The 25,850-nt window shown below is 46.1% G+C and overlaps 1 protein-coding gene across 1 annotated transcript in view; it reads left to right on the top strand.

Annotated features, from left to right (window-relative positions):
- Positions 1–25,850, top strand: part of LOC109908089 (histone deacetylase 7) — a 92,876-nt gene that overhangs the window by 38,345 nt on the left and 28,681 nt on the right. Inside the window, exons 2-7 of the mRNA XM_031793320.1 lie at positions 7,243–7,424; positions 7,695–7,782; positions 10,758–10,878; positions 11,959–12,059; positions 12,630–12,752; positions 12,876–13,000. Coding sequence (XP_031649180.1) covers positions 7,243–7,424; positions 7,695–7,782; positions 10,758–10,878; positions 11,959–12,059; positions 12,630–12,752; positions 12,876–13,000 — 740 coding nt within the window. The remainder of the gene's footprint in view (positions 1–7,242; positions 7,425–7,694; positions 7,783–10,757; positions 10,879–11,958; positions 12,060–12,629; positions 12,753–12,875; positions 13,001–25,850) is intronic.

Below are 25,850 nucleotides of genomic sequence, written 5' to 3'. Positions count from 1 at the left end.
ATAATGGTAAAAGTTGCAGAGATAAAAGCCACTTGTTTCTTTCTGAATAGTTATGTCGGTGAACGTGTACATTGGCCTGGCCAAGTACCATATTCTCAAATTTCAAGGCCGTCACAGCCCTATTCAGTCCTGAAGTTTACAGGGCTATGCTACCTGTTGTAGCTGATGTGATGTGGTGTCCATCCTAAAAGTTGTGTTTGGCTGGAACAGTTCCGTTATGTTTCCACATGTTGAAAACAAAGGGCAGCTCCGAGACGTACACAGCACAGCTAACCCTGCAGGAAATCCTGTGCTGCAGACAGGAATGGCATGCCAGGGTTGACCTCGTGCACTAAACACACACACACACACACACACACACACACACACACACACACACACACACACACACACACACACACACACACACACACACACACACACACACACAGCAATAGGTGGGCCTGCAGGAAGAGGGAAGGAGGTGTTGAATTATACTGAGAGATGGTGAAAGACTCCTCCTCAGGAATACAACACACACATAGAGGGTGGATCATAATAACACAGTGACTTTCTCAGGGGTGTCAGGTTGTCATAACAATCCCCTGCTTTGACCTCTCTCCCTTTTCTTATCCTCTTCCCTCCCCTCTGCTCTCTACCCTCTCCTCCTCTCCCCTCTCCTCCTCTCATCTGCTCTCTACCCTCTCCTCCTCTCCCCTCTCCTCTCCCCTCTGCTCGCTACCCTCTCCCCTCTGCTCTCTACCCTCTCCCCTCTGCTCTCTACCCTCTCCTCCTCTCCCCTCTCCTCCTCTCATCTGCTCTCTACCCTCTCCTCCTCTCCCCTCTGCTCTCTACCATCTCCTCCTCTCCCATCTCCTCTCCCCTCTGCTCTCTACCCTCTCCCCTCTGCTCTCTACCCTCTCCTCCTCTCCCCTCTCCTCCTCTCATCTGCTCTCTACCCTCTCCTCCTCTCCCCTCTCCTCTCCCCTCTGGTCTCTACCTTCTCCCATCTGCTCTTTCCCGTCTCCTCCTCTCCCCTTTCCTCCTCTCATCTGCTCTCTCCCCTCTCCTCTCCCCTCTGGTCTCTACCTTCTCCCCTCTGCTCTCTCCCCTCTCCTCCTCTCCCCTCTCCTCCTCTCATCTGCTCTCTACCCTCTCCTCCTCTCCCCTCTCCCCTCTCCTCTCCCATCTGCTCTCTACCCTCTCCCCTCTGCTCTCTACCCTCTCCCCTCTGCTCTCTACCCTCTCCTCCTCTCCCCTCTCCTCCTCTCATCTGCTCTCTACCCTCTCCTCCTCTCCCCTCTGCTCTCTACCATCTCCTCCTCTCCCATCTCCTCTCCCCTCTGCTCTCTACCCTCTCCCCTCTGCTCTCTACCCTCTCCTCCTCTCCCCTCTCCTCCTCTCATCTGCTCTCTACCCTCTCCTCCTCTCCCCTCTCCTCTCCCCTCTGGTCTCTACCTTCTCCCATCTGCTCTTTCCCGTCTCCTCCTCTCCCCTTTCCTCCTCTCATCTGCTCTCTCCCCTCTCCTCTCCCCTCTGGTCTCTACCTTCTCCCCTCTGCTCTCTCCCCTCTCCTCCTCTCCCCTCTCCTCCTCTCATCTGCTCTCTACCCTCTCCTCCTCTCCCCTCTCCCCTCTCCTCTCCCATCTGCTCTCTACCCTCTCCCCTCTGCTCTCTACCCTCTCCTCTATCCTCTCCTCCTCCATCCTCTCCTCCTCTACCCTCTCCTCCTCTCCCCTCTCCTCCTCTCCTCTCCTCTGCTCTCTACCCTCTCTCCTCTCCTCTGCTCTCTACCCTCTCCCCTCTCCTCTCCCCTCTGCTCTCTACCCTCTCCTCCTCTCCCCACTCCTTCTCTCCTCTCCTCTGCTCTCTCCCCTCTCCTCCTCTCCTCTGCTCTCTACCCTCTCCCCTCTCCTCTCCCCTCTGCTCTCTACCCTCTCCTCCTCTCCCCACTCCTTCTCTCCTCTCCTCTGCTCTCTACCCTCTCCCCTCTCCTCTCCCCTCGGATATGTAATGGCCTGTAGCACCACAACAGGCAACTGTTGGAGTTAAGCCTCTGTAGTCATCCCTGATTCTTGAAATATATAACTCATTAATGATATATACACATTGATTGATATACGTGTGGTGCTGTAAAGAGCAAACCGTCTTACCACACCCTTCCAGAACCCCAGCTGGGCTCTATTAGCCTCCTAACTGGGAAGGTTCTGGAAGGGCGTGGTAAGACGGTTTGCCCTGTACAGCACCACAATGCCTCATGAGTTAGCTCAACTGTCATACTCCATCAGAACCCAAAATATAAGCTTGTTTTACTCCAATATTTGTAAACAAAGTCAATGTAAACGAACACCGTATAGCCTCAACATATTTTTTATATCATGGATGGACAGTTCCTTTGTTGTTGTTGCTTTTACAGTAGCAGTGGTTCACTTTGTTATCGTTTCAACTGCCAATATCTTCAGCAATGTTACTTTTGAAAAACTGCATACACATTATGCTCAGACATATTCAAGCCTTTTTTCCTTGGAGGATGTTGTTTGTGCTACATATCCTCTCGGCCGATGGATCAGGACCTCTGATGAGGAGGACAAACAAAAGTCACCATTGAAATTAGCAGCAAAGCCTGAAAGAAGTGTTCCTCCCACCCCAAAATAGATGCGGAATCCATGCCAATTAGAGACTCCATACCAGTCAGGGTCAACAAGAGGAGGAGGGGGAGGGAGAGTGGGAGGAGGGGGGGATGGAGGGAGAAGGACGGAGGGGGAGGTGTCTGACCAAAGTGGAGCAGATGTCACTTGGTCAACACTTCCTGTTTTGTTGGCCTTTTTATTTTGAGACGGCTAATTTGGAGGGCCAGCCAATCGCTGAGTCTTTGGCTCTATGTGTGGAGTTGGGCCTGAGATTTACACTGAGTCTTTGGCTCTATGTGTGGAGTTGGGCCTGAGATTTACACTGAGTCTTTGGCTCTATGTGTGGAGTTGGGCCTGAGATTTACACTGAGTCTTTGGCTCTATGTGTGGAGTTGGGCCTGAGATTTACACTGAGTCTTTGGCTCTATGTGTGGAGTTGGGCCTGAGATTTACACTGAGTCTTTGGCTCTATGTGTGGAGTTGGGCCTGAGATTTAGACTGACACTTTGGCTCCCATTGTTCCCGTTTCCCTTTCCTCCTAGCAGACCTGACCACAGAGGACATCACTCAGCGTCAGCTCAGTGTGTCTGTCTGCCTGCCTCCATCACCACAGACTTGCCACAACTATCTTTTTTTACCAGACTTGACTTGTTTTGTAACCCCAAAATAAGGACACAAATCAGCAGTTCACACGTGTTAGTTTCTTTCCCTGGATGTGTGTACTTACTCCAGGTTTGTACTACCGTTATGATAGTGGACAAATCATTTATTCATGCAAAATGAACATGTCAACTCATGAGTGGTGATAGAGGTAAAGTGGTTCAAGTTACAGAAAGAAAGAGAAAGTCTTTCTGTAACTTGAACCACTTTACCTCTATCTATGTTCTGCCTAATAATCTTGAGGGATAGAGGTTCCCGTACACACTGGTCATACTAGAACCGATCGAGGGCGAAGAACGATAGAGTTCTGGGAAGGAGATGTGGAGGAGAGACTGATTGGTCAGTGTCCAGTGGGACTCATCCTAGCCCTGAACCAGGCTTCAACAGACACATCTGATCTTCATCATCACATCACGCCATGACTTGTTGGCTCTGAGGAACAGTTTTTCCATCTGCCAGTTTCAGATTTCAGACACTCATTGTCAAGACGCACAGTTGACCTGTGAGCAGGGCTGACCGTATTACCGCCACACCGGTAGTCATGTACCACTATCATTGAGTGGCTGCTGCCAACATACTGACTCAAACCTCTAGTCACTTTAATCATAAAAATGGGATGTAATAAATGTATCATTAGCCACTTTAAACAATGCCACTTTATATAATGTTTACATACCCTACATTACTCATCTCATATGTATATACTGTACTCTATACCATCTACTGCATCTTGCCTATGCCGTTCGGCCATCGCTCATCCATATATTTTTATATGAATTCCTTTACACTTGTGTGTATAAGGTAGTAGTTGTGAAATTGTTAGGTTAGATTACTTGTTAGATATTACTGCATGGTCGGAACTAGAAGCACAAGCATTTCGCTACACTCGCATTAACATCTGCTAACCATGTGTATGTGACAAATGAAATGAGAAAAATAGAAAACCCTTTTGCAATTATGTTAGCACAGCTGAGAACTCTCTTCACTGTTGATGTTGAGACTGGTGTTTTGCGGGTACTATTTAATGAAGCTGTCAGTTGAGGACTTGTGATGCTTCTGTTTCTCAAACTAGACCCTCTAATGTATTTATCCACTTGCTCAGTTGTGCACCGTTTTCAGCTGTGCTAACATAATTACAAAAGGGTTTTCTAATGATCAATTAGCCTTTTAAAATTATCCGCTTGGATTAGATAACACAAAGTGCCATTGGAACACAGGAGTGATGGTTGCTGATAATGGGCCTCTGTACACCTATGTAGATATTCCATAAAAAATCTGCCGTTTCCAGCTACAATAGTCATTTACCATATTAACAATGTCTACACTGTATTTCTGATCAATTTGATGTTATTTTAATGGACAAAACCTCTGTTTTTCTTTCAAAGCAAGGACATTTCTAGGTGACCCCAAGCTTTTGAACAGCAGCGTATCTCTTGATTTCCAAGGCATTCTAGGGTTTGTATCATTCTAAAGTTTCTAGCATATTGGACCTGTTTGAAATGACCACTTTTATGCTCCACACAAGACAATCCACCTGCCACACCTGCTCCGGAATGGGGCAAATTGCCTTTCCATTTTATTCAGCTCAGTTCAATTATATGTTTCTGACTATAAAATCATATAAGACTTATATATTTTCTGCTAAAGGAACAAGCCTACAGCCTTCGGCATTGAGCATTGACAGATAACATACAGTAGACCAACTCATATTCTGTCCTTCTGAAATACATTTGATTCATGATGTTTCTTTAGACCCAGCTAAACTAAATCATGGATTTATTGTGATGGTGTGTATTCAATTGATTTATTAGACTTTTTAAAAAATGTTTACATGTATTTGTTCCAAAGGCACACATCAGTGGCTTGTATGTTTGGAGGCCTGGAGATGCTAAATGTGTTTATGTTCATTAACGGTCAATTACCGTGAGACAGGCAATCTTTTGCATGACAATAACCAGATGACAAAATGTCATGACTACCACAGCCGTACCTGTGGGAGGGTCAGACAAACAGGGTCTCTTTCTCACAGCACCCACACACACACACACACACTCACCCCCTTTCCCAGTAGGATCCATTACTGTGGAAACTAAAGGCGAGTCTTAAGTGTCTTTCCTGTGAGAAACAAAATAGTTGTGTAGGTAAATGTGGTCCCTCTCTTTGTGTGTTCTAAATATAGTTGGCAGTGGGAGAGAGATGGAAACAGGAATGACCCTGGTGTTTTCTGCTGATGAGTGGCCCCCTCTGTTTCCTTGTATGAGTCGCTGCTGTTACGTTCCTGGAATAATCCACGTGTTCTACCGACTCCCGAATCTCACACTATTCGCTATATAGTACACTACTTTTGACTAGGGCCCACAGGGCTGTGGTCAAAAGTAGTGCACTATATAGCGAATAGGGTGCCATTTGAACGCATCCACAGAGCCTGTTGACTCCTCGTCAAGAAGGATTTAAATCATTCCAAACATGATGGCGTTCATGTAGCCCCTGCCAGGTCTCCTTCCTCCACTCCAGCCTCCTAATATGGAGGCCCTAAACCCAGGGCTGTGTCAGAACATGTTAGGGCACAGGTGTTACAGCTGCGTTTACACGCAAACAACAACTGGACGTTGACAGACAAAAATGTCTGTCAGAAAATGCCCCCCCCCCCCCACCACATTCTTACACAGAAACACACTACGGCGTTAGCACTCACGCAAACACACACACACACACCTCATCAGCTCGTTTTCATTCGTACAATAGGGTTGTGAAAAGCACATTTTTCATTCTATTGATAAACACTGTTTTATTGTTTGTTCATTAGCAGTGGGGAGTGATTGATGTAGTCTAACAGTAATAGTCTAGTGAACAATGGACTGTTTGTTTAATGACACAGTATACATTGATGCTGTGCACTGTGAGGGCCTGTAAACAGCCCTTTGATTTCCATGGACGTCCGAACTAAAGCATGAGCTACATCATCCGTTTTCCCCATTCAGGGGTTGAGAGCACACAGCTGGCTATAGCAGTGTGTATGAAGGAGGCTTTCCTCCTCAAACACAGTGCGCACTACACTAAACACTAACGCTGAGAATTGCCAGGGACCTCACGAAACGATATTATCACAATGCTTAGGTGGCGATTACAATATATAGTGCTATTCTCACAATTCAACAGCAGTGTTAATGGAATCTATGGTCTCTCACCCTCAGTCACGACACACAACCTCTTTAACCCAGCTGTGAGGTGAAGTTCTGCTGCCTGCAGATCTTTACACTAGACAGAAACACTGTGTTTATACAGTATTTTCCTCTTTCCCCTTGTTTTTACTGGTGCTGCTCATGAATTGGACACAAGCCAAGTCAACTTTCATGAGTGACATGTACATCATTTGACTCTCACTTGAGACCTGTCATGGAGTTATGAACTCTCTACCCAAGACTGGCTGGGAAATGTCATGGAGTTATAAACTCTCTACCCAAGACTGGCTGGGAAATGTCATGGAGTTATAAACTCTCTACCCAAGACTGGCTGGGAAATGTCAAGTCTTTGTGTTTCATTTTTTGGGCTGTATGTGGGTGTGGGTGTGTTTGTGTGTGGGTGTGTTTGTGTGGGGGGGGGTATGTGGGTGTGGGGGGGGGGGTGGGCACGTGTCAGCACTGTGTAGGAAGACATGCATCTCTTTCCCAAACCCTTCCTGGATCCTGTTGAACGTGGTGAGGCATCTTCCCACTGACTCCCCCATGCAATGCAAATGTCCCAGAGCAGCATGCAAAGCCATAAACATCTGCCATTTATGTCACTGAAGAATGTAGAGTTAGGAGAGGAGTGCAGCCCAGTGGAGGAACATCGAGCCCTGGGAGTTAAGTGCTACTGCTGTACTGTAAGAAAACACTGGATCTGAAGTCCAGAGGTTGGTAGTAAGGAATTGATTTTCTGAGAAACTCAACACTCTCCCCTCCCTCCCTCCCTCCCTCCCTCCCACTATCAGAGTCCTCGGTGTCGGCGCCCCTGGGGTCAGTCCCCATGGACCTGCGTGTGACGGAGCGTGTGATGCGGCCGGGTTCGGACACAGCCCTGCTGACCCCCCTGCACCCCCCGCTGCTCCTCAGCCCCTTCTCCCCCCAGCCCTGCACCCCTTTCTCGCAGCAGCAGCTGCACCAGCACATACGGGTACGTTCTGTATGGCTATGCCCAGTCCCAGCACACAGTCCCCAAACACTCACACACTGCCAATCCAAGCATTTCATTACATGTACTTTATTTAATGTTTAAAACCTGTAATGTTTACATTTGTGCAAATCATATTAGTAATGACTTTCATGCTCCATTCGAGCTCATTAGTCCAAGTCTTTTTGTCAACCATATGTCACACATTCCCAGTTCAGAGGGGCTTTTTCCTGTTTCCACACATACTTTACTGAGTGTCTCATTGTATTTCAGTTCAACATGGAACAACGGAGACGTGAGCAGGAGCAGGAGAAACAGCAAGAGCTGCAGCAGCTGTGGCACAAGGACAAGAGCCAACAGAGTGAGTATCACTGTGTGTGTGTTTAGTTGTACTATCCTTGTGGGGACCAGAAGTCCTCACAAAGACTGTAAAACAAGGGACAATTCGGACAAGTGTGGACATTTCGCTGGTCCCCACAAGGATAAAGGCTATTTTAGGCAGATTTACAGTTAGGGTTAGTGGTTAAGGGTAGGTTAGGGTAGGCTCTGGTTAGGTGTAGGAAAAATTAGATTTTGAATGGGAATCAATTGCTTGGTCCCCACAAGGATAGAAAAACATACATGATTGTGTGTGTGTGTGTGCTTGCACACTGTAGTATTGTTGCCCTGATTTGAAAATGTTCTGCACAATCTGGTGTAAAGAGAGAGATCCATCAATGTCACTTTCACAAGATAAACATCCTGCACGCACGCACACACACACACACACACACACACACACAAACATAAACACAGATCCACACACACACACACACACTCTGCAAATGTACATTTTCACCCCACTAACTTAAGAATGTGTTGTGCAGAAGAAAACATGTAGACCCACCCATTTGAGAGGCATTTCCCTCTGCCTTTTCCCAGCAAACTGAGTCATCATAAATTGCACCTATACAAAAATAATACCAAATCTCTTACAACAAGCCTCCAAACGAGCTTCAATGCCATACAGCACTCCTTCCGTGACCTCCAACTGCTCTTAAACGCTAGTCAAACCAAATGCATGCTTTTCAACCGTTCGCTGCCTGCACCTGCACGCCTGACCAGCATCACCACCCTGGATGGTTCCGACCTTGAATATGTGGACATCTATAAGTACCTAGGTGTCTGGCTAGACTGTAAACTCTCCTTCCAGACTCATATCAAACATCTCCAATCGAAAATCAAATCAAGAGTCGGCTTTCTATTCCGCAAAAAAGCCTCCTTCACTCACGCCGCCAAACTTACCCTAGTAAAACTGACTATCCTACCGATCCTCGACTTCGGCGTTGTCATCTACAAAATTGCTTCCAACACTCTACTCAGCAAACTGGATGCAGTTTATCACAGTGCCATCCGTTTAGTCACTAAAGCACCTTATACCACCCACCACTGCGACTTGTATGCTCTAGTCGGCTGGCCCTCGCTACATATTCGTCGCCAGACCCACTGGCTCCAGGTCATCTACAAGTCCATGCTAGGTAAAGCTCCACCTTATCTCAGTTCACTGGTCACGATGGCAACACCCATCCGTAGCACGCGCTCCAGCAGGTGCATCTCACTGATCATCCCTAAAGCCAACACCTCATTTGGCCGCCTTTCGTTCCAGTTCTCTGCTGCCTGTGACTGGAACGAATTGCAAAAATCGCTGAAGTTGGAGACTTTTATCTCCCTCACCAACTTCAAACATCTGCTAACCGATCGCTGCAGCTGTACATAGTCTATCAGTAAATAGCCCACCCATTTTTACCTACCTCATCCCCATACTGTTTTTATTTATTTACTTTTCTGCTCTTTTGCACACCAATATCTTTACCTGTACATGACCATCTGATCATTTATCACTCCAGTGTTAATCTGCTAAATTGTAATTATTCGCCTACCTCCTCATGCCTTTTGCACACAATGTATATAGACTCCCCTTTTTTTTCTACTGTGTTATTGACTTGTTAATTGTTTACTCCATGTGTAACTCTGTGCTGTCTGTTCACACTGCTATGCTTTATCTTGGCCAGGTCGCAATTGTAAATGAGAACTTGTTCTCAACTAGCCTACCTGGTTAAATAAAGGTGTTCTCAACTAGCCTACCTGGTTAAATAAAGGTGTTCTCAACTAGCCTACCTGATTAAATAAAGGTGAAAAAAAATAATAATTAAAAGTAGAGGAAAACAGTAATGTTGTGCTCTGTCTTTGTGTGGCCATAAATACATCTGTGTGGTCTCTGAGCATTCCTCCAGTCAGACAGTATCTGGTAGGGCCTTGAAGAGGAGGGGAGGGGAGAGGATGAGCTGAGTAATGATGTTTTGACCTCTGCCCTGTGGGTCCCAAACCTGGTTCTCTGTGAGTGGCTGTCAATGGACCATTGTGGCTCTGAGCTGCTTATCTCTGTGTTTTGTGGGCTGGAGCTGAGGCATGCTAGACATCACGTGTTACCTGGTCCTCACACAGAACCCACTGTTCCCGTTGCCTTACACACACACACACACACACACACTGGGAAGGTCAGGTCCATCTGTGGATAGAGGGAGAGACTGATAGAGGGCCATTCCCGTTGTTTATTTTCTTTTCTTTTTATTTCACCTTTATTTAACCAGGTAGGCTAGTTGAGAACACCTTTATTTAACCAGGTAGGCTAGTTGAGAACACCTTTATTTAACCAGGTAGGCTAGTTGAGAACACCTTTATTTAACCAGGTAGGCTAGTTGAGAACACCTTTATTTAACCAGGTAGGCTAGTTGAGAACACCTTTATTTAACCAGGTAGGCTAGTTGAGAACACCTTTATTTAACCAGGTAGGCTAGTTGAGAACACCTTTATTTAACCAGGTAGGCTAGTTGAGAACACCTTTATTTAACCAGGAAGCTAGTTGAGAACAAGTTCTCATTTACAACTGCGACCTGGCCAAGATAAAGCAAAGCAGTTCGACACAAACAACAACACAGAGTTACACATGGAATAAACGAACATACCGTCAATAACACAGTAGAAGAAGTCTATATACAGTGTGTGCAAATAAGGGAGGTAAGGCAATAAATAGGCCATAGTGGCGAAGTAATTATACTATAGCTATAATAGTATAATACTATATTATACTATAGCAATTAAACACTGGAATGGTAGATGTGCAGAAGATGAATGTGCAAGTAGAGATACTGGGGTGCAAAGGAGCAAGATAAATAAATACTGTATGGGGATGAGGCAGTTGTGACAGGAGTGTCATACTGTTTCTAGTCTATCTTCAGTTACCAATCCCTGCAGAGTGATTGGTCTGATGGTCTCTATATATGTGTTGATTGACAGGTGCTGTGGCCAGTTCTCTGGTGAAGCAGAAACTCCAGGAGGTGATTCTGAAGAAGCAGAAACAACAAGCCCTGGGAAGAACCAGCTCCAACCCTCTCAGTGGTCCCCCTGTGGGCTATAGGTGAGAACTCTTTACACCTTCAGTAGCATGTGGGCTACAGGTGAGAACTCTTTACACCTTCAGTAGGATGTGGGCTACAGGTGAGAACTCTTTACACCTTCAGTAGGATGTGGGCTATAGGTGAGAACTCTTTACACCTTCAGTAGCATGTGGGCTACAGGTGAGAACCCTTTACACCTTCAGTAGCATGTGGGCTACAGGTGAGAACTCTTTACACCTTCAGTAGCATGTGGGCTACAGGTGAGAACTCTTTACACCTTCAGTAGCATGTGGGCTACAGGTGAGAACTCTTTACACCTTCAGTAGGATGTGGGCTACAGGTGAGAACTCTTTATACCTTCAGTAGCATGTGGGCTACAGGTGAGAACTCTTTACACCTTCAGTAGCATGTGGGCTACAGGTGAGAACTCTTTACACCTTCAGTAGCATGTGGGCTACAGGTGAGAACTCTTTACACCTTCAGTAGCATGTGGGCTACAGGTGAGAACTCTTTACACCTTCAGTAGGATGTGGGCTACAGGTGAGAACTCTTTATACCTTCAGTAGCATGTGGGCTACAGGTGAGAACTCTTTACACCTTCAGTAGCATGTGGGCTACAGGTGAGAACTCTTTACACCTTCAGTAGCATGTGGGCTACAGGTGAGAACTCTTTACACCTTCAGTAGGATGTGGGCTACAGGTGAGAACTCTTTATACCTTCAGTAGCATGTGGGCTACAGGTGAGAACTCTTTACACCTTCAGTAGCATGTGGGCTAAAGGTGAGAACTCTTTACACCTTCAGTAGCATGTGGGCTAAAGGTGAGAACTCTTTACACCTTCAGTAGCATGTGGGCTACAGGTGAGAACTCTTTACACCTTCAGTAGCATGTGGGCTACAGGTGAGAACTCTTTATACTTTCAGTAGCATGTGGGCTACAGGTGAGAACTCTTTACACCTTCAGAAGCATGCTTTCATTTTTTACCATTGCATTATGTGTCAGTATGTGTGTTGTGCTGAGTCATTTCACCTTGATTTCAGGTTCCAATTGATTATCCGACTGACTGTGATGAGTGTCTGTGTTTTGTTTTGTTTCTGTAGGGAGCTGGCTCCAGACCCCAGTGGGCCGCCCCAGCCTCTAGTGTCCTCCCCCGCACAGGGTTCCAGCGACGGCTCAGATGACACTCCTCTACGCAGGGCAGGTGTGGCACACACACACACACACACACACACACACACACACACACACACACACACACACACTAAACCAGGTGTTTGCCATGCAAATGTTTAGTTCTCACATGCCTTGTGCCTCAGGGCCTGATGCTATGAGGCTACACTCTACAATTAGCCCATAAGATCCTTGTTACAAAGCTGTAATGCTGTAAGCTGAAACACGGTTGCCTGCCCTTCACACAGCCCAGAGAGATGACTGACAGAGTATTCATTATAACACCATTATGACACAGTTAATTAGCCACGGGCTCCACATCACTGTCATCCTGTTCATAATACCTGTTTGGAATAGGATCTAGGCTTCACAATGCCTGTAGAACCTGTTTTAGAGAAGCTCACAGTAAATTTAAATGTTTCCTACATATGGTACATTCTGTACATCAGCAGAATTAAACTGCTGAGAATGTATGAATGGAGAGGAAATTCTATCTTTCAATGGTATTGATCCCGATTTGTACTCAGCTACTAACTTTCTTTTGTATTGGATAGTTTTCTGAGAAATGTATACTAATGATGTTATCTCTGTCGTTGAGCAGCCTCAGAGCCCAACCTGAAGGTGAAACACAAGCTGAAGAAACACCTGAACACTCGTAAGAGTCCTCTGACACGCAAGGACAGTGCCCCGTCCCCCATCAAACACCGGGTGCCAGACACTCTGGGTAAGTACCTCACTCTCCCAAACACTGCTGCCCGCTAGACTCTGTGGTGCCAGGGCCAATAGAATGACTGGGACATGTTGTGTTATGAACTCTCTCTCACTCCCTCTCCCTTTCTCTCTGCAGACTCGTCCCCCAGCAGCAGTAGCACACCAGTGTCTGGCTGCAGCTCGCCTAACGACAGTCTACCCAATGAGAACGGAGTGCTGCAATCTGTTGGCGGGCTGTCCCATGAGGTTATTATCCGATTGGTATTTACCCAGCCTCCCTTCCCCTACACACACATACACCTATACATATGCATGAAGCTTTGACTCTCCTCTCTAGTGTGTTTGTGTGGAGATGGGACCAGTAGAGCCTTAGTTTCTGGACTGTTTGTTCAGTGTGTTTCTCTAAGCTATGCAGTCTGGGTAATGAAATGTTTAAAACAGTGATACTGGAGAAGGACATCTGTCTGTAGCCCTGTAGCTGAACACAACACCAGATCACCTAATCAAACCCTCTCCACCTAGTTGAACACAACACCAGATCACCTAATCAAACCCTCTCCACCTAGTTGAACACAACACCAGATCACCTAATCAAACCCTCTCCACCTAGTTGAACACAACACCAGATCACCTAATCAAACCCTCTCCACCTAGTTGAACACAACACCAGATCTGGTCACCTAATCAAACCCTCTCCACCTTGTTGAACACAACACCAGATCTGGTCACCTAATCAAACCCTCTCCACCTAGTTGAACACAACACCAGATCTGGTCACCTAATCAAACCCTCTCCACCTAGTTGAACACAACACCAGATCTGGTCACCTAATCAAACCCTTTCCACCTAGTTGAACACAACACCAGGTCACCTAATCAAACCCTCTCCACCTAGTTGAACATAACACCAGGTCACCTAATCAAACTCTCTCCACCTAGTTGAACACAACACCAGATCACCTAATCAAACTCTCTCCACTTAGTTGAACATAACACCAGGTCACCTAATCAAACTCTCTCCACCTAGTTGAACACAACACCAGGTCACCTAATCAAACTCTCTCCACCTAGTTGAACACAACACCAGGTCACCTAATCAAACCCTCTCCACCTAGTTGAACACAATACCAGGTCACCTAATCAAACCCTCTCCACCTAGTTGAACACAACACCAGGTCACCTAATCAAACTCTCTCCACCTAGTTGAACACAACACCAGGTCACCTAATCAAACCCTCTCCACCTTGTTGAACACAACACCAGATCTGGTCACCTAATCAAACCTTCTCCACCTAGTTGAACACAACACCAGATCTGGTCACCTAATCAAACCCTCTCCACCTAGTTGAACACAACACCAGATCTGATCACCTAATCAAACCCTCTCCACCTAGTTGAACACAACACCAGATCTGGTCACCTAATCAAACCCTCTCCACCTAGTTGAACACAACACCAGATCACCTAATCAAACGCTCTCCACCTAGTTGAACACAACACCAGATAACCTAATCAAACCCTCTCCACCTAGTTGAACACAACACCAGATCTGGTCACCTAATCAAACTCTCTCCACCTTGTTGAACACAACACCAGGTCACCTAATCAAACCCTCTCCACCTAGTTGAACACAACACCAGATCTGGTCACCTAATCAAACCCTCTCCACCTAGTTGAACACAACACCAGATAACCTAATCAAACCCTCTCCACCTAGTTGAACACAACACCAGGTCACCTAATCAAACTCTCTCCACCTAGTTGAACACAACACCAGGTCACCTAATCAAACTCTCTCCACCTAGTTGAACACAACACCAGATCTGGTCACCTAATCAAACCCTCTCCACCTAGTTGAAGACAACACCAGGTCACCTAATCAAACCCTCTCCACCTAGTTGAACACAACACCAGGTCACCTAATCAAACTCTCTCCACCTAGTTGAACACAACACCAGGTCACCTAATCAAACCCTCTCCACCTTGTTGAACATAACACCAGGTCACCTAATCAAACCCTCTCCACCTAGTTGAACACAACACCAGATCACCTAATCAAACCCTCTCCATCTAGTTGAACACAACACCAGATCTGGTCACCTAATCAAACCCTCTCCACCTTGTTGAACACAACACCAGATCACCTAATCAAACCCTCTCCACCTTGTTGAACACAACACCAGATCTGGTCACCTAATCAAACTCTCTCCACCTTGTTGAACACAACACCAGGTCACCTAATCAAACCCTCTCCACCTAGTTGAACACAACACCAGGTCACCTAATCAAACTCTCTCCACCTAGTTGAACACAACACCAGATCACCTAATCAAACTCTCTCCACCTAGTTGAACATAACACCAGGTCACCTAATCAAACTCTCTCCACCTAGTTGAACACAACACCAGGTCACCTAATCAAACTCTCTCCACCTAGTTGAACACAACACCAGGTCACCTAATCAAACCCTCTCCACCTAGTTGAACACAATACCAGGTCACCTAATCAAACCCTCTCCACCTAGTTGAACACAACACCAGGTCACCTAATCAAACTCTCTCCACCTAGTTGAACACAACACCAGGTCACCTAATCAAACCCTCTCCACCTTGTTGAACACAACACCAGATCTGGTCACCTAATCAAACCTTCTCCACCTAGTTGAACACAACACCAGATCTGGTCACCTAATCAAACCCTCTCCACCTAGTTGAACACAACACCAGATCTGATCACCTAATCAAACCCTCTCCACCTAGTTGAACACAACACCAGATCTGGTCACCTAATCAAACCCTCTCCACCTAGTTGAACACAACACCAGATCACCTAATCAAACGCTCTCCACCTAGTTGAACACAACACCAGATAACCTAATCAAACCCTCTCCACCTAGTTGAACACAACACCAGATCTGGTCACCTAATCAAACTCTCTCCACCTTGTTGAACACAACACCAGGTCACCTAATCAAACCCTCTCCACCTAGTTGAACACAACACCAGATCTGGTCACCTAATCAAACGCTCTCCACCTTGTTGAACACAACACCAGGTCACCTAATCAAACCCTCTCCACCTAGTTGAACACAACACCAGATCTGGTCACCTAATCAAACCCTCTCCACCTAGTTGAACACAACACCAGATAACCTAATCAAACCCTCTCCACCTAGTTGAACACAACACCAGGTCACCTAATCAAACTCTCTCCACCTAGTTGAACACAACACCAGGTCACCTAATCAAACTCTCTCCACCTAGTTGAACACAACACCAGATCTGGTCACCTAATCAAACCCTCTCCACCTAGTTGAAGACAACACCAGGTCACCTAATCAAACCCTCTCCACCTAGTTGAACACAACACCAGGTCACCTAATCAAACTCTCTCCACCTAGTTGAACACAACACCAGGTCACCTAATCAAACCCTCTCCACCTTGTTGAACATAACACCAGGTCACCTAATCAAACCCTCTCCACCTAGTTGAACACAACACCAGATCACCTAATCAAACCCTCTCCATCTAGTTGAACACAACACCAGATCTGGTCACCTAATCAAACCCTCTCCACCTTGTTGAACACAACACCAGATCACCTAATCAAACCCTCTCCACCTTGTTGAACACAACACCAGATCTGGTCACCTAATCAAACTCTCTCCACCTTGTTGAACACAACACCAGGTCACCTAATCAAACCCTCTCCACCTAGTTGAACACAACACCAGGTCACCTAATCAAACTCTCTCCACCTAGTTGAACACAACACCAGGTCACCTAATCAAACCCTCTCCACCTTGTTGAACATAACACCAGGTCACCTAATCAAACCCTCTCTACCTAGTTGAACACAACACCAGATCACCTAATCAAACTCTCTCCACCTAGTTGAACACAACACCAGGTCACCTAATCAAACCCTCTCCACCTAGTTGAACACAACACCAGATCACCTAATCAAACGCTCTCCACCTAGTTGAACACAACACCAGGTCACCTAATCAAACCCTCTCCACCTTTTTGAACATAACACCAGGTCACCTAATCAAACCCTCTCCACCTAGTTGAACACAACACCAGATCACCTAATCAAACCCTCTCCACCTTGTTGAACACAACACCAGATCTGGTCACCTAATCAAACTCTCTCCACCTTGTTGAACACAACACCAGGTCACCTAATCAAACCCTCTCCACCTAGTTGAACACAACACCAGATCTGGTCACCTAATCAAACCCTCTCCACCTTGTTGAACACAACACCAGGTCACCTAATCAAACCCTCTCCACCTAGTTGAACACAACACCAGATCTGGTCACCTAATCAAACTCTCTCCACCTTGTTGAACACAACACCAGGTCACCTAATCAAACCCTCTCCACCTAGTTGAACACAACACCAGATCTGGTCACCTAATCAAACCCTCTCCACCTTGTTGAACACAACACCAGGTCACCTAATCAAACCCTCTCCACGTAGTTGAACACAACACCAGATCTGGTCACCTAATCAAACCCTCTCCACCTAGTTGAACACAACACCAGATAACCTAATCAAACCCTCTCCACCTAGTTGAACACAACACCAGGTCACCTAATCAAACCCTCTCCACCTAGTTGAACACAACACCAGATCACCTAATCAAACTCTCTCCACCTTGTTGAACACAACACCAGGTCACCTAATCAAACCCTCTCCACCTAGTTGAACACAACACCAGGTCACCTAATCAAACTCTCTCCACCTAGTTGAACACAACACCAGATCACCTAATCAAACCCTCTCCACCTAGTTGAACACAACACCAGATCACCTAATCAAACTCTCTCCACCTAGTTGAACATAACACCAGGTCACCTAATCAAACTCTCTCCACCTAGTTGAACACAACACCAGATCACCTAATCAAACTCTCTCCACCTAGTTGAACATAACACCAGGTCACCTAATCAAACTCTCTCCACCTAGTTGAACACAACACCAGGTAACCTAATCAAACTCTCTCCACCTAGTTGAACACAACACCAGATCTGGTCACCTAATCAAACCCTCTCCACCTAGTTGAAGACAACACCAGGTCACCTAATCAAACCCTCTCCACCTAGTTGAACACAACACCAGATCACCTAATCAAACCCTCTCCACCTAGTTGAACACAACACCAGATCTGGTCACCTAATCAAACCCTCTCCACCTTGTTGAACACAACACCAGATCTGGTCACCTAATCAAACCCTCTCCACCTAGTTGAACACAACACCAGATCTGGTCACCTAATCAAACCCTCTCCACCTAGTTGAACACAACACCAGATCTGGTCACCTAATCAAACCCTTTCCACCTAGTTGAACACAACACCAGGTCACCTAATCAAACCCTCTCCACCTAGTTGAACATAACACCAGGTCACCTAATCAAACTCTCTCCACCTAGTTGAACACAACACCAGATCACCTAATCAAACTCTCTCCACTTAGTTGAACATAACACCAGGTCACCTAATCAAACTCTCTCCACCTAGTTGAACACAACACCAGGTCACCTAATCAAACTCTCTCCACCTAGTTGAACACAACACCAGGTCACCTAATCAAACCCTCTCCACCTAGTTGAACACAATACCAGGTCACCTAATCAAACCCTCTCCACCTAGTTGAACACAACACCAGGTCACCTAATCAAACTCTCTCCACCTAGTTGAACACAACACCAGGTCACCTAATCAAACCCTCTCCACCTTGTTGAACACAACACCAGATCTGGTCACCTAATCAAACCTTCTCCACCTAGTTGAACACAACACCAGATCTGGTCACCTAATCAAACCCTCTCCACCTAGTTGAACACAACACCAGATCTGATCACCTAATCAAACCCTCTCCACCTAGTTGAACACAACACCAGATCTGGTCACCTAATCAAACCCTCTCCACCTAGTTGAACACAACACCAGATCACCTAATCAAACGCTCTCCACCTAGTTGAACACAACACCAGATAACCTAATCAAACCCTCTCCACCTAGTTGAACACAACACCAGATCTGGTCACCTAATCAAACTCTCTCCACCTTGTTGAACACAACACCAGGTCACCTAATCAAACCCTCTCCACCTAGTTGAACACAACACCAGATCTGGTCACCTAATCAAACCCTCTCCACCTAGTTGAACACAACACCAGATAACCTAATCAAACCCTCTCCACCTAGTTGAACACAACACCAGGTCACCTAATCAAACTCTCTCCACCTAGTTGAACACAACACCAGGTCACCTAATCAAACTCTCTCCACCTAGTTGAACACAACACCAGATCTGGTCACCTAATCAAACCCTCTCCACCTAGTTGAAGACAACACCAGGTCACCTAATCAAACCCTCTCCACCTAGTTGAACACAACACCAGGTCACCTAATCAAACTCTCTCCACCTAGTTGAACACAACACCAGGTCACCTAATCAAACCCTCTCCACCTTGTTGAACATAACACCAGGTCACCTAATCAAACCCTCTCCACCTAGTTGAACACAACACCAGATCACCTAATCAAACCCTCTCCATCTAGTTGAACACAACACCAGATCTGGTCACCTAATCAAACCCTCTCCACCTTGTTGAACACAACACCAGATCACCTAATCAAACCCTCTCCACCTTGTTGAACACAACACCAGATCTGGTCACCTAATCAAACTCTCTCCACCTTGTTGAACACAACACCAGGTCACCTAATCAAACCCTCTCCACCTAGTTGAACACAACACCAGGTCACCTAATCAAACTCTCTCCACCTAGTTGAACACAACACCAGGTCACCTAATCAAACCCTCTCCACCTTGTTGAACACAACACCAGGTCACCTAATCAAACCCTCTCCACCTAGTTGAACACAACACCAGGTCACCTAATCAAACTCTCTCCACCTAGTTGAACACAACACCAGGTCACCTAATCAAACCCTCTCCACCTAGTTGAACACAACACCAGGTCACCTAATCAAACCCTCTCCACCTAGTTGAACACAACACCAGATCACCTAATCAAACGCTCTCCACCTAGTTGAACACAACACCAGGTCACCTAATCAAACCCTCTCCACCTTTTTGAACATAACACCAGATCTGGTCACCTAATCAAACCCTCTCCACCTTGTTGAACACAACACCAGATCTGGTCACCTAATCAAACCCTCTCCACCTAGTTGAACACAACACCAGATCTGGTCACCTAATCAAACCCTCTCCACCTAGTTGAACACAACACCAGATCTGGTCACCTAATCAAACCCTCTCCACCTAGTTGAACATAACACCAGGTCACCTAATCAAACTCTCTCCACCTAGTTGAACATCACACCAGGTCACCTAATCAAACTCTCTCCACCTAGTTGAACACAACACCAGGTCACCTAATCAAACTCTCTCCACCTAGTTGAACACAACACCAGGTCACCTAATCAAACCCTCTCCACCTAGTTGAACACAATACCAGGTCACCTAATCAAACCCTCTCCACCTAGTTGAACACAACACCAGGTCACCTAATCAAACTCTCTCCACCTAGTTGAACACAACACCAGGTCACCTAATCAAACCCTCTCCACCTTGTTGAACACAACACCAGATCTGGTCACCTAATCAAACCTTCTCCACCTAGTTGAACACAACACCAGATCTGGTCACCTAATCAAACCCTCTCCACCTAGTTGAACACAACACCAGATCTGATCACCTAATCAAACCCTCTCCACCTAGTTGAACACAACACCAGATCTGGTCACCTAATCAAACCCTCTCCACCTAGTTGAACACAACACCAGATCACCTAATCAAACGCTCTCCACCTAGTTGAACACAACACCAGATAACCTAATCAAACCCTCTCCACCTAGTTGAACACAACACCAGATCTGGTCACCTAATCAAACTCTCTCCACCTTGTTGAACACAACACCAGATCTGGTCACCTAATCAAACCCTCTCCACCTAGTTGAACACAACACCAGATCTGATCACCTAATCAAACCCTCTCCACCTAGTTGAACACAACACCAGATCTGGTCACCTAATCAAACCCTCTCCACCTAGTTGAACACAACACCAGATCACCTAATCAAACGCTCTCCACCTAGTTGAACACAACACCAGATAACCTAATCAAACCCTCTCCACCTAGTTGAACACAACACCAGATCTGGTCACCTAATCAAACTCTCTCCACCTTGTTGAACACAACACCAGGTCACCTAATCAAACCCTCTCCACCTAGTTGAACACAACACCAGATCTGGTCACCTAATCAAACGCTCTCCACCTTGTTGAACACAACACCAGGTCACCTAATCAAACCCTCTCCACCTAGTTGAACACAACACCAGATCTGGTCACCTAATCAAACCCTCTCCACCTAGTTGAACACAACACCAGATAACCTAATCAAACCCTCTCCACCTAGTTGAACACAACACCAGGTCACCTAATCAAACTCTCTCCACCTAGTTGAACACAACACCAGGTCACCTAATCAAACTCTCTCCACCTAGTTGAACACAACACCAGATCTGGTCACCTAATCAAACCCTCTCCACCTAGTTGAAGACAACACCAGGTCACCTAATCAAACCCTCTCCACCTAGTTGAACACAACACCAGGTCACCTAATCAAACTCTCTCCACCTAGTTGAACACAACACCAGGTCACCTAATCAAACCCTCTCCACCTTGTTGAACATAACACCAGGTCACCTAATCAAACCCTCTCCACCTAGTTGAACACAACACCAGATCACCTAATCAAACCCTCTCCATCTAGTTGAACACAACACCAGATCTGGTCACCTAATCAAACCCTCTCCACCTTGTTGAACACAACACCAGATCACCTAATCAAACCCTCTCCACCTTGTTGAACACAACACCAGATCTGGTCACCTAATCAAACTCTCTCCACCTTGTTGAACACAACACCAGGTCACCTAATCAAACCCTCTCCACCTAGTTGAACACAACACCAGGTCACCTAATCAAACTCTCTCCACCTAGTTGAACACAACACCAGGTCACCTAATCAAACCCTCTCCACCTTGTTGAACATAACACCAGGTCACCTAATCAAACCCTCTCTACCTAGTTGAACACAACACCAGATCACCTAATCAAACTCTCTCCACCTAGTTGAACACAACACCAGGTCACCTAATCAAACCCTCTCCACCTAGTTGAACACAACACCAGATCACCTAATCAAACGCTCTCCACCTAGTTGAACACAACACCAGGTCACCTAATCAAACCCTCTCCACCTTTTTGAACATAACACCAGGTCACCTAATCAAACCCTCTCCACCTAGTTGAACACACCACCAGATCACCTAATCAAACCCTCTCCACCTTGTTGAACACAACACCAGATCTGGTCACCTAATCAAACTCTCTCCACCTTGTTGAACACAACACCAGGTCACCTAATCAAACCCTCTCCACCTAGTTGAACACAACACCAGATCTGGTCACCTAATCAAACCCTCTCCACCTTGTTGAACACAACACCAGGTCACCTAATCAAACCCTCTCCACCTAGTTGAACACAACACCAGATCTGGTCACCTAATCAAACTCTCTCCACCTTGTTGAACACAACACCAGGTCACCTAATCAAACCCTCTCCACCTAGTTGAACACAACACCAGATCTGGTCACCTAATCAAACCCTCTCCACCTTGTTGAACACAACACCAGGTCACCTAATCAAACCCTCTCCACGTAGTTGAACACAACACCAGATCTGGTCACCTAATCAAACCCTCTCCACCTAGTTGAACACAACACCAGATAACCTAATCAAACCCTCTCCACCTAGTTGAACACAACACCAGGTCACCTAATCAAACCCTCTCCACCTAGTTGAACACAACACCAGATCACCTAATCAAACTCTCTCCACCTTGTTGAACACAACACCAGGTCACCTAATCAAACCCTCTCCACCTAGTTGAACACAACACCAGGTCACCTAATCAAACTCTCTCCACCTAGTTGAACACAACACCAGATCACCTAATCAAACCCTCTCCACCTAGTTGAACACAACACCAGATCACCTAATCAAACTCTCTCCACCTAGTTGAACATAACACCAGGTCACCTAATCAAACTCTCTCCACCTAGTTGAACACAACACCAGATCACCTAATCAAACTCTCTCCACCTAGTTGAACATAACACCAGGTCACCTAATCAAACTCTCTCCACCTAGTTGAACACAACACCAGGTAACCTAATCAAACTCTCTCCACCTAGTTGAACACAACACCAGATCTGGTCACCTAATCAAACCCTCTCCACCTAGTTGAAGACAACACCAGGTCACCTAATCAAACCCTCTCCACCTAGTTGAACACAACACCAGATCACCTAATCAAACCCTCTCCACCTAGTTGAACACAACACCAGATCTGGTCACCTAATCAAACCCTCTCCACCTTGTTGAACACAACACCAGATCTGGTCACCTAATCAAACCCTCTCCACCTAGTTGAACACAACACCAGATCTGGTCACCTAATCAAACCCTCTCCACCTAGTTGAACACAACACCAGATCTGGTCACCTAATCAAACCCTTTCCACCTAGTTGAACACAACACCAGGTCACCTAATCAAACCCTCTCCACCTAGTTGAACATAACACCAGGTCACCTAATCAAACTCTCTCCACCTAGTTGAACACAACACCAGATCACCTAATCAAACTCTCTCCACTTAGTTGAACATAACACCAGGTCACCTAATCAAACTCTCTCCACCTAGTTGAACACAACACCAGGTCACCTAATCAAACTCTCTCCACCTAGTTGAACACAACACCAGGTCACCTAATCAAACCCTCTCCACCTAGTTGAACACAATACCAGGTCACCTAATCAAACCCTCTCCACCTAGTTGAACACAACACCAGGTCACCTAATCAAACTCTCTCCACCTAGTTGAACACAACACCAGGTCACCTAATCAAACCCTCTCCACCTTGTTGAACACAACACCAGATCTGGTCACCTAATCAAACCTTCTCCACCTAGTTGAACACAACACCAGATCTGGTCACCTAATCAAACCCTCTCCACCTAGTTGAACACAACACCAGATCTGATCACCTAATCAAACCCTCTCCACCTAGTTGAACACAACACCAGATCTGGTCACCTAATCAAACCCTCTCCACCTAGTTGAACACAACACCAGATCACCTAATCAAACGCTCTCCACCTAGTTGAACACAACACCAGATAACCTAATCAAACCCTCTCCACCTAGTTGAACACAACACCAGATCTGGTCACCTAATCAAACTCTCTCCACCTTGTTGAACACAACACCAGGTCACCTAATCAAACCCTCTCCACCTAGTTGAACACAACACCAGATCTGGTCACCTAATCAAACCCTCTCCACCTAGTTGAACACAACACCAGATAACCTAATCAAACCCTCTCCACCTAGTTGAACACAACACCAGGTCACCTAATCAAACTCTCTCCACCTAGTTGAACACAACACCAGGTCACCTAATCAAACTCTCTCCACCTAGTTGAACACAACACCAGATCTGGTCACCTAATCAAACCCTCTCCACCTAGTTGAAGACAACACCAGGTCACCTAATCAAACCCTCTCCACCTAGTTGAACACAACACCAGGTCACCTAATCAAACTCTCTCCACCTAGTTGAACACAACACCAGGTCACCTAATCAAACCCTCTCCACCTTGTTGAACATAACACCAGGTCACCTAATCAAACCCTCTCCACCTAGTTGAACACAACACCAGATCACCTAATCAAACCCTCTCCATCTAGTTGAACACAACACCAGATCTGGTCACCTAATCAAACCCTCTCCACCTTGTTGAACACAACACCAGATCACCTAATCAAACCCTCTCCACCTTGTTGAACACAACACCAGATCTGGTCACCTAATCAAACTCTCTCCACCTTGTTGAACACAACACCAGGTCACCTAATCAAACCCTCTCCACCTAGTTGAACACAACACCAGGTCACCTAATCAAACTCTCTCCACCTAGTTGAACACAACACCAGGTCACCTAATCAAACCCTCTCCACCTTGTTGAACACAACACCAGGTCACCTAATCAAACCCTCTCCACCTAGTTGAACACAACACCAGGTCACCTAATCAAACTCTCTCCACCTAGTTGAACACAACACCAGGTCACCTAATCAAACCCTCTCCACCTAGTTGAACACAACACCAGGTCACCTAATCAAACCCTCTCCACCTAGTTGAACACAACACCAGATCACCTAATCAAACGCTCTCCACCTAGTTGAACACAACACCAGGTCACCTAATCAAACCCTCTCCACCTTTTTGAACATAACACCAGATCTGGTCACCTAATCAAACCCTCTCCACCTTGTTGAACACAACACCAGATCTGGTCACCTAATCAAACCCTCTCCACCTAGTTGAACACAACACCAGATCTGGTCACCTAATCAAACCCTCTCCACCTAGTTGAACACAACACCAGATCTGGTCACCTAATCAAACCCTCTCCACCTAGTTGAACATAACACCAGGTCACCTAATCAAACTCTCTCCACCTAGTTGAACACAACACCAGATCACCTAATCAAACTCTCTCCACCTAGTTGAACATCACACCAGGTCACCTAATCAAACTCTCTCCACCTAGTTGAACACAACACCAGGTCACCTAATCAAACTCTCTCCACCTAGTTGAACACAACACCAGGTCACCTAATCAAACCCTCTCCACCTAGTTGAACACAATACCAGGTCACCTAATCAAACCCTCTCCACCTAGTTGAACACAACACCAGGTCACCTAATCAAACTCTCTCCACCTAGTTGAACACAACACCAGGTCACCTAATCAAACCCTCTCCACCTTGTTGAACACAACACCAGATCTGGTCACCTAATCAAACCTTCTCCACCTAGTTGAACACAACACCAGATCTGGTCACCTAATCAAACCCTCTCCACCTAGTTGAACACAACACCAGATCTGATCACCTAATCAAACCCTCTCCACCTAGTTGAACACAACACCA

This window comes from Oncorhynchus kisutch, linkage group LG17 (assembly GCF_002021735.2).
Source record: "Oncorhynchus kisutch isolate 150728-3 linkage group LG17, Okis_V2, whole genome shotgun sequence".
NCBI classification, from domain to species: Eukaryota; Metazoa; Chordata; class Actinopteri; order Salmoniformes; family Salmonidae; genus Oncorhynchus; species Oncorhynchus kisutch.
This window is presented reverse-complemented; position numbering and strand designations above follow the sequence as displayed.